Source organism: Hemiscyllium ocellatum, chromosome 24 (genome assembly GCF_020745735.1).
Source record: "Hemiscyllium ocellatum isolate sHemOce1 chromosome 24, sHemOce1.pat.X.cur, whole genome shotgun sequence".
In the NCBI taxonomy this organism is placed as follows: domain Eukaryota; kingdom Metazoa; phylum Chordata; class Chondrichthyes; order Orectolobiformes; family Hemiscylliidae; genus Hemiscyllium; species Hemiscyllium ocellatum.
The window spans coordinates 28,704,253-28,717,456 of record NC_083424.1 but is presented as its reverse complement, the minus strand read 5'-3'; the positions used below and the strand labels follow the sequence as shown (position 1 = coordinate 28,717,456).

The 13,204-nt window shown below is 43.4% G+C and overlaps 1 protein-coding gene across 1 annotated transcript in view; it reads left to right on the top strand.

Moving 5' to 3' along the window:
* The window catches only part of rhof (ras homolog family member F), a 42,709-nt gene extending 33,763 nt beyond the window's left edge, over positions 1 to 8,946 (top strand). The window contains exons 4-5 of the mRNA XM_060843636.1: positions 893 to 1,027; positions 5,585 to 8,946. Of these exons, the coding sequence (XP_060699619.1) occupies positions 893 to 1,027; positions 5,585 to 5,752 (303 nt within the window). The 3' untranslated portion in view covers positions 5,753 to 8,946. The remainder of the gene's footprint in view (positions 1 to 892; positions 1,028 to 5,584) is intronic.
* The last annotated feature ends 4,258 nt before the right edge of the window (positions 8,947 to 13,204 follow it).

The window sequence follows — 13,204 nt, the reverse complement described above, 5'->3', positions numbered from 1 at the left end:
GGAGAATTAGGAGAAATATTTTAGGTGTAAAGCTGCCTCTGAATTTATGTAATGCAGTGCATTATACCTCTGTGCTGCAGCACTGCAAAACCTGATTTTATAGAATTTTCTGATTGTTGCACTCCCAGTCATGAACAGCAGAAATATGGTAAATTCCAAAGCCCTGTACAGTTTATTTCCCTAAATTGCCCAACTAATTTCCTTTTGAAATTTAGTCTCTGACCTTCGTAGACAACATTCTCTCTCCAAGTATTAAATTCTTCCTTGCATTCCTTGCCAGAAGAATCTTGTATCTTGCCCAAAACCTGAAGTCTGTGTCACCGAGTCCTGATACCTTCAGGTGTTTGAGAAATTTATCTTGTCTAAATCTTGTACCCCTTTTTCAGATTTCCATTCAGCTTTCTTTGCTGCATGGTAAACAGCCCCGGTTTCTCCAATCTAAGTTTGTAGATAAACTCCCTCGTTCCTGGAAACTGTTTCGGCCTAGCTCCTCCACACTAACTTCCTGTAGTGAGTTGACTTCATAAATAATGTGCAAGTGCAGCTATGTTTTTATGAAACTCTCAAAGGACGAGGGTGTGTTGCCGTTTTCATAAGGCTAATGGCAAGTTGTCACAAATTGCGGTGAATCAGAATTTATGGCGTATTCTTTCATTTCCTCAAGTTTCTATTTACAATTTAATCATGGTGAGCATTGTTAACTTGGCAGGAAATACTGGGCTGTTGGTTCTTATCAAAAGAATAAATAAAAGCTCCTGAAGCACGAGTAACTCATCCATGTTTTGCAGTGATGTTGTGAAACAATTCTGAAGAAATATAAAATGCTGCGCATGTCCAAAAATGATGTTAAGGTGTATATGTTTTTTTTCTTGTATTTCCTCAATAATGATAGTGGGTCCCAGAAGTAAGTCACTTTTGCAAGGGGGTGCCTATATTCCTGATCGGTTGCAAAACAGACCTGCGAATGGACAAAGAACGTTTGAGAAGATTGAGAGCTGCCCAGCAAGAACCAATCACATATAACGAGGTAGAGTGACTGAATTATGTCAGTATGATTGAAATGGAGGGTCAAACTAAAACCCATGCCTTTGCTGCTTTCCAAACTAATTCTTCAAAAAGGGACATTGTGTCTTTTTTTAATAAATTGAAATTATCTTAAACTGAGCAAACGAGATAGATCTAATTATCAAGTTCTGCCTGCATTTAGTACCTTAAAACAACACAAAAAAAATTATTACTAAAGAAATGAATGTTCAAACTGTAAATTTAGAATCATAAAACTTTACAAAACAAGAGGCCATTTAATCCATCATATCTATACAGGTTTCTGAAACAGATACCCAACTAGTCCCACTCACCATCCAATTCACCAGTCCTATCTCTCTAATGCTCTAACTTCTTCACTTTCACATATATAGCCAGCTCTCTTTTGAAGCTTCCTATGGAACCCACCTTCACCATTCTCCCAGGCAGCACATTCCAAATCCTAACAACTCTCCGAGTAAAGACATTTCTCCTCATCTCACTTCTAGCTCACTTGCTGATTGTGACATTTGGCATTTCTTCTATTTCTCTTGAAGAAAGTGAGGACTGCAGATGCTGGAGATCAGAGTCGAGAGTGTGGTGCTGGAAAAGCACAGCAGGTCAGGCAGCATCTGACGAGTAGGAGAATCGACTCAGGGCTTACGCCCAAAACATCAGTTCTCCTGCTCCTCGGATGCTGCCTGACCCGCTGTGCTTTTCTAGGACCCCACGCTCAGTACAATTTCTCTTGGCCACTTTCTCTCTGACATTTAAAGTGTTGCCTTGTTAATGAGCTGTGCAGGTTCCTATTTATGTTTGAGACATATCATGGAAAGCAGTTTGAATGCAAAGGAATCACTAAATAGCCAGATCCTGTCCTTTAATCAACAACTACGTCTGAATACTTTCAGAGACTGAGTGCATTAGAACATCACAACCTTCAAATTACCCTCCTGAGTTAAACATATGTTGCCTTTCCTTCATCATCATGGTATCGTAGAACTCTCTCCTGAATATCATTTCTTCACCACGTGGACTGTCAAGAAGGTTGGCTGCCATCTTGTGAAGGGCATGACATGGAGGTGCCAGTGTTGGACTTGGGTGGGCAAAGTCAGAAGTCACAAGACACCAGTTCACCAGGTTTATTTGAAATCACAAACTTTCGGAGCACAGTTCCTTTGTCAGGTGAAGTGGAGGGCAGTGCACAGGCACAGAATATATAGACGGAGAGATAATGGCAAGATAATTCCAGGTAATTAAGAAAGTCAACATATAAGTACTGATGTAGAGAGAGGAAGGAATAATCCTTATCAAAAATTAGCTTTTTGTTTATAATTCCCTCAAATCTTAGGATGCCAAGATAATTTTTGTCACTATAGTTTACATCAGCTAATTTTACAGAGACAAGGAGTCAAAATAAGACTTGAGAGGCAGATGAAAACTGTATTCACAACACAACCTTTGTGGGCGGCACGGTGGCACAGTGGTTAGCACTGCTGCCTCACAGCGCCTGTAGACCCGGGTTCAATTCCCGACTCAGGCGACTGACTGTGTGGAGTTTGCACGTTCTCCCCGTGTCTGCGTGGGTTTCCTCCGGGTGCTCCGGTTTCCTCCCACAGTCCAAAGATGTGCGGGTCAGGTGAATTGGCCAAGCTAAATTGCCCGTAGTGTTAGGTAAGGGGTAATATGTAGGGGTATGGGTGGGTTGCGCTTCGGCGGGTCGGTGTGGACTTGTTGGGCCGAAGGGCCTGTTTCCACACTGTAAGTCTAATAAAAAAAAAACCTTTGAGTGTTTAAAAATTATTGAAAAGTAGAGGTGTTTGTGATATGTTTGAATAGCAATCATGGACTTCAGCTGTACAAGTCTCCAGTGTTTAGGATGCATTAGCAATCAAATAAGTTTGATATTGTCATTTTCTTATCCTTCAGTCTAACTTTGGGTTATCAAGGGTGGCCAGTTTTACCATAATTTCCAGACCTTTCACTTGGAGTAGCAATTAGAGTCCTAGAGATGTACAGCATGGAAACAGACCTTTTGGTCCAATTCGTCCATGCTGACTAGAGATCCCGACCTAATCTAGTCCCATTTGCCAACATTTGGCCCATATCCCTCTAAACCCTTTCTATTCATGTACCCATTCAGATGCCTTTTAAATGCTGTAATTGTACCAGCCTCCACCACTTCATCTGGCAGCTCATTCCATACATACACCATTCTCTGCGTGAAAAAAGATCCCCCTTAGATCCCTTTTATGTCCTTCCCCTCTCACCCTTCTATTTACTAAAAAGTGTTCAGTGGAGCAGTCACTGCCAGTGCACCTTTGGCAATGAGATAGAAGCAATGTTTTCCATAAACATAAATCTGAAGTTACCCAAAGGAATGTTAAGTAAAAGAAGACCCTCTTGATCCAAACAAGCTTTGGATAGTGAGAATTTGGATGGAGCAATAATAAATAAGGAGGTTTGATAGAAATGTTCAAAATTGAGGGGTCTAGACATAATAGTTGGAAGGAAATGGTCCCCATTGGTATAAGTCTGAAAGGGTACAGATTTAAAATGATTGGTTGAAAAAATCAAAGGCAACATGGGGAAATACTTTGTAAACCACTGAGTGATTATGATCACTGCCTGAAAGGGTGGTGGAGGCCAATTCAATTGAGACCTTCAAAAGACAATCCGATATGTTAATAGTAAGTGATGAGGTACTTGATGGGGAAACATTTTCTGGGTTATGTAGCAAGGGAAGTGGGATTAGCTGGATTACTCCTTCAGAGAGCCAAATGATTACTTTCTCTACTGTAACCATTCTGTTGTAGCGATGTTAAAACCCTCTTACCTAGCTGTTCCCACTTTTTATTGAAACCTGGTCTCTCCTTTTCCATTCATGATTTGGAGATGCCGGTGTTGGGCTGAGGTGTACAAAGTTTAAAAATCACACTACGCTAGGTTATAATCCAACCGGTTTAGTTGGAAGGACTAGCTTTTGGAGCACTGCTCCTTCAGGTGATTTTTAATTTTTCCATTCCGTTTTCCTGACTTGTAAGGATTAGTGACTATCCCAAAGCTTGGCCTCTGGGCAAGTACCGAATCGCTGACGTGAAGTAAGTCATTTTTAAAAAAGGAACTGAAAGTAAAAAAAGAAATGATAGAAACTGTTAAAAGAAATGAGAAAAACTGAGAAAGAAGAAAATGTTGAAGCAAAATAGTGGGACACTAAGGAAAAAGTAAAAGGTAAAGTTCTGAGAAAAGTGAAACTTAAGGTTCATATATCCTTAAAGTCAAAAGACTGCATATATTGAAAATGGAACCAAAGAAAGCATCATTCACATTCACAACTTAACAGGTTTTATTTTTTAAAATGTAGCATAATACACTGTTGGGTTGTTTCAGAGTAAACTCAATACTTTTAATTATGGATTGGGAAATGAGGCTACATGATAACCTCAAGTCTCGAGCATGGATTACAACATAAGACCTTCCAACTTTAAGGTAAAGGTACTACCACTGTGCCAAAGTTAACACTGAAAGTACATTGCTGAAAGCACAAGTTTACTTTGTGGTTAATAAATAGTACTTTTAGACCAAGCTAATTCTGATGTTTCAGATACTCTATCTGCTTAAAAATTTCCAATACACCAAAGTTTATTTTTATTCATGGGTGTTACTGTCTGGGCCAGCAATTATTGCCCTTCCTTATTTGTCTTCGAGAACATGATGGTGAGCTGTCTTCCTGCAGTCTGTGTGATGTAGATACACTCTTAGCACTGTTAGGGAGGGAAATCTTGGATTGTGACCCAGTGGCAATGTAGTTCTAAGCTAGTACAGAATACAGTTTGGAGGGGAACTTGTAGGTACTCTCCAGCATTTGCTAGTCATGTCCTAAGTGGTAGAAGTTGTGGGTTTGGATGCACTTTATTATAATGTTTTAGTGCAAGTTATTTCTTAACATACCTTTTTCTACCTGTTCTCTACCCAAACAAAATTGTTCCTATTTTATTTGCATTTCAATTGTTTTAGACTTGGGATACAAAGAAAGATATGTTTTCTCATCAGGTTGAGCAATGATTGTCTCTCTCCAAGCATGGACTCCCAGTCAGGCAGCTAAAATTGGAACCCTGGTCTTAAATTATATTGTTGCTTGATTGATTTTGCCAGTTATGTTTTGACCAGCTCGCCCTGTAATGAATCAAAGCGTCTTATATGCATAGCAGGAGGTCATGCAGCCCATTATGTCCAAACTGGATCTTTGATCCGTCTCAATAGTCCTGTACTTTATTCCACTTCAAAAACTTAGTCAATCCCCTTCGACAGTGATCTTTCAGGTAGGTTATTTCCATATGATAATAAGTCAGTGTTGGGGCAGAAAATATTCTCAGGTGAAGAGGAGGAGTTGGCAAGTCCCCTGAAGAATGACACCACGTTACGGGGCTACGTGAGATAAATCCACCACAAAGCTCTCTCCACTGCGAGGCTGTAGCTGTGAGCTGAATGGCAACAAACAAAAAAGTGTGTGGAAAGGGGAGAGAGAAAAGAAACAGATTCTCATTTTTGTTGTTTTCAGGGTGAAGAGACTGCTCGCCAGATTAACGCAGTCATGTACTTGGAATGTTCAGCTAAATTCCGTGAGAACATAGAGGACATCTTCAGAGAAGCTTCAAGTGCAGCTTTAAATGCCATCAAGAAGAAGAAAAACAAAAAGAGGAAGCAGAAACAATGCTTGCTTCTTTGACAGTCATTACCTACAGAGGTTAATGGACATCAGTGTGCCAGACTGGGCTGCATATACTGTAATATAATTAGTCATAGCTTTTAACAAATTTATTTGTAATTGTGATACATTCTCACTGAAAACATTTTATGATAAGGGGATATTTCTCACATCCCTCGAAAGTTATGTTGCCATATACCAAGATATTCCAGGCTAGAAATGCATTGCTAACACACCAAATAAATCGTCAGATGCAAGAAGAGTAAAAGTCTTTAGTGATCTGTAGAATCAGGCATTTCATCCACATTAAAAAATAACTCCATACAAAAATTACAAAATTGTAAACACTGACCATTTGAATCAAAAAAGCTGCATAGACTAATGGAATCACAGCACCTATGTAGGGTGAAGCCAAGAGGGTGTTTTGAAAGGGTATATCTTCATGATTTATGAGCTGTCATTGAAATGTAATTTGATGCTAACATGCTGTTGTGTATTTCCAGCAAGTTTTATTCTTGTGCTAATGTCACTCAACATCACTTAACCATCACTGTTGCTGTTGGATTTCGTGCTCCCTGCGTCTCATGAAACTTTTACGGTTGAACATATTTTTACGTTCAATGTTTATTTTGTAAAATAATGTAAAATAGCAGCTGCTTTCAGGTCAACCACGCTTTAAATTGTGAGAAGTAACAGTATAACCTGTCACTACAAGCAATCGCAGTTTAATGGCACTAAAGCACTTTTTAAAAGTAACTATTTCCCCCTTTTTTCTTTTGCTTCTGAAAGCATAGACTTGTATGAAGAATATAGTTTCACAAGTGCCTACAGCAGGCTCATCTAACACAAGTGTGCTTCTAGTTAAGTGCAACTGGATGATGTTGCAAGGAGCAACATGTTCCTCCAATCAAATGTGGTTTCTGAGACGAAATAAAACACTCCTCCTGCTCCAAAAAACATACCCAGGCTAAAAGACAACCAATTTCCAGTCTCCATATTCAACTGAATTCTGAAGCCAGCATGGAGCGTGTCCCACCTGAAGTGAAGTTTGTTCATCCCAACCCCTTCACTCAGTCCTGGACTCCAGCCCTTCCCTTGGCGATCAGGATTCTCTCTCTCTCTCTCTCTCTCTCTCTCTCTCTCTCTCACATTTCATTGATTACTTATTTGAAATAGGAAGATGTCATTTTGAAATTTTCTTTTCCCCTGAAACTCATTTCCGTTTAGTGTTGACCTAAAGCTTCTCTTTCTGAAGAATGGGGGAGAAATTGAAATATGACCTCCCTCCCACAAAAGGGTTACACAAACATGGCTCCTAACCTTCAGGTGGCTTTTTCAAATTTCTTTTGTTAAATATCCTGACCTTAAATACCAGCGGGCTATTCAACATTGTGGAAATAATATTGAGCTCCATCCGCTCCTCTTCAGTTTCCAGGAGCTGTGAATCTGCCCATCTTTTTCTATTCCTTTGGACACAGCATAATTCATCTGCATCTGGCTCCAAAATCATGATTGCACTTGGTTATTTCTCTGAGCAAGGCAGCCGATATTCCCCCTCCCCCACCCATTGTCTCCGGATGCCAATGCCTGTACCTTTGACCACTGCCAGTTGAACACATTCCCTTCTGCACCAAATGGGAAATAAAACTAATATCTTATCATCTACATCACTCAAGTCCACCACAGCCTTTCAAAATGAGCAATCAGGAAAGCTGCTAAAGCACTACAAATATGACACATCTTAACAATAAGTTTTTAATTCATTTTGTTGAACAGCTGCAAATCTTTTCTGCTTGTTCTGCCTTGCTCAGAGAAATAACCAAATGCAAGCATGATTTTGGAGCCAGACGCAAATGAATTATGCTGTGTCCAAAGAAATAGAAAGAAGATGGGCAACACAGTGTCTCAGTGCTGCTGTCTCTACGCACTAAGGACCTGGGTTCAATTCCACCTTCTGGCGACTTTGTGTGGAGTTTACACATTCTCCCAAGTCCGAGTGGGTTTCCTCTGCATACTCTGGTTTCCTCCCACAGTCCAAAGATATGCAGGTTGGGTGGATTGGATATGGTAAATTGCTCTCAATGTCCATGGATGTGTAGGCTATGTGGATTAGCCATGGGAAATGCAGGGTTACAGGGAATAGGGTGGGGTACTCTTCAGAGATTTTGTGTGGACTTGATAGGCCAAATTGTCTGCTTCCACACTAGGGATTCTAAGATCAAGTGACCTTCTGTTAGGAAACAATCTACTGATTTTATAGGACTAAACATCACACTCCAGGGAAAATTCAACTTCTTTTCATTCTTCCTTTCATAACTCAGTCACTGTCTAACTTAAAGTTAAAAATCACACAACACCAGGTTATTGTCTAACGGGTTTAATTGATGTGTTTACAACCATCTGATGAAGGAGCGGCACTCTGAAAGCTAGTGCTTCCAATTAAGCCTGTTGGACTATAACCTGGTGGTGTGTGATTTTTAACTTTGTACACCCCAGTCCAACACCGGCATCTCCAAATCATGTATACTGTCTAACTTAACTTCCTCATCAGAAAGGGCTCCTGATTGCAGCATATTGGTGCAAAAGTTAAATGTTTAAACCAATAAAGAAATAAACTGCTTCTTTTTATTGGTTCATGACAGCTGAAATGCCAGAAAATGCTGACAGAGATGTCTACAGCTCTCTGCCTATTCCTGCAGCCAAGATCCAAGGTGGCTTGTCCTTGGATATAAGAAAGTGATCTATTCACTGTATTTGCTTTGACAAATATATAGATTCCTTAAGTATTAGCAGGATAGAAGTTTCTGTAGCACAATAATTGGTCTTCAGAAGTGTGCTCTAGATAAGCTTAAAGTAATTTTACCTGGAAAAAAATGGGCACAATGTAAAAGGAGCTGTTGATTCAATATCACCTGTTTCTTGCTTGTGCAGACTGATTTCAGCTCCCAGTGTATTTTATACAGATAATCTTGTGACTTTTAATTCATTTTCAATATTTCTGGCACCATAATTATGATGTTCAGCTAAAAGTTGTACCAAACAGTTGAAGCATGTGGTCGTTTTTGACTTTGATTCTCAACAAAGTCAAACATCAAACTTAAACTTTAGCAAACCAACATGGAAAATAGTATTTAATGCAGTATTTTAGACCATTGACAGTGCTGCATTCGTCCTTTGTCACTGACAATTCTATAAAGTTTTCTTTATTTAAATAACATACATTGTTCACTTTCATTAATAGTATTAGAGGAATTCCACTCTGTTTTCATCTAGATTATATCATTTTTATGTGTTCTCTGCATGAATTCACAAAACCATTAACAGCTGCTGGGTACATTTAAAAATTATTTTGATATAAAGTATTGCATTAAACAAGGGATCTAGGGGAACAAGTAATATAGGGCACTGGGAGGGAGATGCACTTTTGACACCATGTTAGTGTCCCTATCTTTGAGCCGGATGGCCTGGCTTCAAGCCCCACTGCTCCAGACCTGTGTCAACATCTCTGAGCACAGAACACATCCTTTGGTGCAACTTGACCAAGTTTCCCAAACTAAAATTAGTCCCACTTTCTTCATTTGGCCCATATTCCTCTAAACCTTTCCTATTTGTGTATCTGTCCAAATGTTGTAAATGTCAAGCAGCAGATTTTCCTGTCAGTATGGAGTATTACCAAAGGTATGGGTGTCATAAATGGTAAGAATGGAAAACTAAGTGCAGCTGTCCTCTCTTGGGCTAACCACATGTCAGTGTGGAGAGCACTGTGGTGCATAATAGCACAAGGCCAAAGTATGTCATTCCTTTAAGGCAGCAGACATGATGGCAGTCAGTGTCTGCAAGGCTACAATCAAGGAATGCATGGAGTCACATGATCATCCACACAGCTTGCCACTCTGGCCATACAATTCACACCATAAAGTGAGCTGCCAACACATTCATATTCTCTCTGCCATTGTAATCAGTATACTGAAAGGTCTGCTGGTATATCATCTTCTGTACTTCAGCTGAATGATAATCTGGCTCTAGGAGGGTATAACATCTGCGTCCAACTGATTCAAGTTTGAGAAGGACCGCATCAGACAAAACAGAAAATCCATTGCTCTCCTTGCCAATACCATCTGCACTCACTCAGTGTGTATCAACAGCTGGAAGCCCACCTATTTGCCATGTTAATTTGAAGTGGAACTATCTAAGCTGGCACATGAGAAGTGTGAGTGATGGGGCACCCTTACAAGATATTAAGTCTTTGAGGATTTGTCACCCGTGATGTCTGTGGACACGGGCGGAAGATATGAGGTAATGCTGGAAAGGTAAGAGTAGTGCAACTTATACATGATAATATGTTACTTGCTGACAAAACTGTGGAAATGACTGGGTGCTGAATGATACATGATCGTTGCTATAACAGTGAGGGCTCAGTTTCTCCATCTGCAATGGCCAAGGACACCAAAACACCACCACCTTGCTCATTATTGAGAACTACAAGATTTTTAGAAGTTTACTTTGAGCTCTCTCCCTCATGTTTGTGCTCATTACTTGAAATTGGGTAAAGAACATTTCCACGATTGAGTATGATTAATAATAGTTGAAAATGTGTTGCTGGTTACAGCACAACAGGTCAGGCAGCATCCAAGGAATAGGAAATGCGACGTTTCGGGCATAAGCCCTTCATCGGGAATGAGGAGAGTGTGCCAAGCAGGCTAAGATAAAAGGTAGGGAGGAGGGACTTGGGGGAGGGGCGATGGAGATGTGATAGGTGGAAGGAGGTCAAGGTGAGGGTGATAGGCTGGAGTGGGGTGGGGGCGGAGAGGTCAGGAAGAAGATTGCAGGTTAGGAGGCGGTGCTGAGTTGAGGGAACCGACTGAGACAAGGTGGGGTGAGGGGAAATGAGGAAACTGGAGAAATCTGAGTTCATCCCTTGTGGTTGGAGGGTTCCCAGGCGGAAGATGAGGCGCTCCTCCTCCAGCCGTCGTGTTGTTATGTTCTGCCGGTGGAGGAGTCCAAGGATCTGCATGTCCTCGGTGGAGTGGGAGGGAGAGTTAAAGTGTTGAGCCACGGGGTGGTTGGGTTGGTTGGTCCAGGCGTCCCTGAGGTGTTCTCTGAAGCGTTCCGCAAGTAAGCGGCCCATCTCCCCACTATAGAGGAGGCCACATCGGGTGCAGCGGATGCAATAGATGATGTGTGTGGAGGTACAGGTGAACTTGTGGCGGATATGGAAGGATCCCTTGGGGCCTTGGAGGGAAGTGAGGGAGGAGGTGTGGGCGCAAGTTTTACATTTCCTGCGGTTGCAGGGGAAGGTGCCGGGAGTGGAGGTTGGATTGGTGGGGGGTGTGGACCTGACGAGGGAGTCACGAAGGGAGTGGTCTCTGCGGAACGCTGATAGGGGAGGGGAGGGAAATATATCCCTGGTGGTGGGGTCCGTTTGGAGGTGGCGGAAATGACGGATGATACGTTGTATACGGAGGTTGGTGGGGTGGTAGGTGAGAACCAGTGGGGTTCTGTCTTGGTAGCAGTTGGAGGAGCGGGGCTCAAGGGCGGAGGAGCGGGAAGTGGAGGAGATGCGGTGGAGGGCATCGTCGATCACGTTTGGGGGGAATCTGCGGTCCTTGAAGAAGGAGGCCATCTGGGCTGTGCGGTGTTGGAACTGGTCCTCCTGGGAGCAGATGCGGCGGAGACGAAGGAATTGGGAATATGGGATGGAGTTTTTACAGGGGGCAGGGTGGGAGGAGGTGTAGTCCAGATAGCTGTGGGAGTCAGTCGGTTTATAGTAGATGTCTGTGTTGAGTCGGTCGCCTGAGATAGAAATGGAAAGGTCTAGGAAGGGGAGAGAGGAGTCTGAGACAGTCCAGGTGAATTTGAGGTTGGGATGGAAGGTGTTAGTAAAGTTGATGAACTGTTCAACCTCCTCGTGGGAGCACGAGGCAGCGCCTATACAGTCATCGATGTAGCGGAGGAAAAGGTGGGGGGTGGTGCCAGTGTAGTTGCGGAAGATGGACTGTTCCACATATCCTACGAAGAGACAGGCATAGCTGGGGCCCATGCGGGTGCCCATAGCAACTCCTTTAGTTTGGAGGAAGTGGGAGGATTGAAAAGAGAAGTTATTCAGGGTGAGGACCAGTTCAGTCAGTTGAAGGAGGGTGTCAGTGGAAGGATACTGGTTGGTGCGGCGGGAAAGGAAGAAGCAGAGGGCTTTGAGTCCTTTGTGATGGGGGATGGAGGTGTACAGGGACTGGATGTCCATCGTGAAAATAAGGCATTGGGGACCGGGGAAGCGAAAATCCTGGAGGAGGTGGAGGGCGTGAGTGGTGTCCCGAACGTAGGTGGGATGTTCTTGGACTAAAGGGGACAGAACCGTGTCGAGGTATGCGGAGATGAGTTCGGTGGGGCAGGAGCAGGCTGAGACAATGGGTTGGCCAGGGCATTCAGGTTTGTGGATTTTGGGCAGGAGGTAGAAACGGGCGGTGCGGGGTTGTGGGACTATGAGGTTGGAGGCGGTGGATGGGAGATCCCCTGAGGTGATGAGGTCCTGGATGGTCTGGGAGATGATGGTTTGGTGGTGGGAGGTGGGGTCGTGGTCGAGGGGGCGATAAGAGGTGTCCGCGAGCTGGCATTTAGTCTCAGCGGTATAAAGGTCGGTGCGCCAAACTACTACCGCGCCTCCCTTGTCTGCCGGTTTGATGGTGAGGTTGGGATTGGAGCGGAGGGAGTGGAGGGCTGCACGTTCTGAGGTTCCGATACAGTCATCGATGTAGCGGAGGTTGAACAGTTCATCAACTTTACTAACACCTTCCATCCCAACCTCAAATTCACCTGGACTGTCTCAGACTCCTCCCTCCCCTTCCTAGACCTTTCCATTTCTATCTCAGGCGACCGACTCAACACAGACATCTACTATAAACCGACTGACTCCCACAGCTATCTGGACTACACCTCCTCCCACCCTGCCCCCTGTAAAAACTCCATCCCATATTCCCAATTCCTTCGTCTCCGCCGCATCTGCTCCCAGGAGGACCAGTTCCAACACCGCACAGCCCAGATGGCCTCCTTCTTCAAGGACCGCAGATTCCCCCAAACGTGATCGACGATGCCCTCCACCGCATCTCCTCCACTTCCCGCTCCTCCGCCCTTGAGCCCCGCTCCTCCAACTGCTACCAAGACAGAACCCCACTGGTTCTCACCTACCACTCCACCAACCTCCGTATACAATGTATCATCCGCCGTCATTTCCGCCACCTCCAAACGGACCCCACCACCAGGGATATATTTCCCTCCCCTCCCCTATCAGCTTTCCGCAAAGACCACTCCCTTCGTGACTCCCTCGTCAGGTCCACACCCCTCACCAACCCAACCTCCACTCCCGGCACCTTCCCCTCCAACCGCAGGAAATGTAAAACTTGCGCCCACACCTCCTCCCTCACTTCCCTCCAAGGCCCCAAGGGATCCTTCCATATCCGCCACAAGTTCACCTGTACC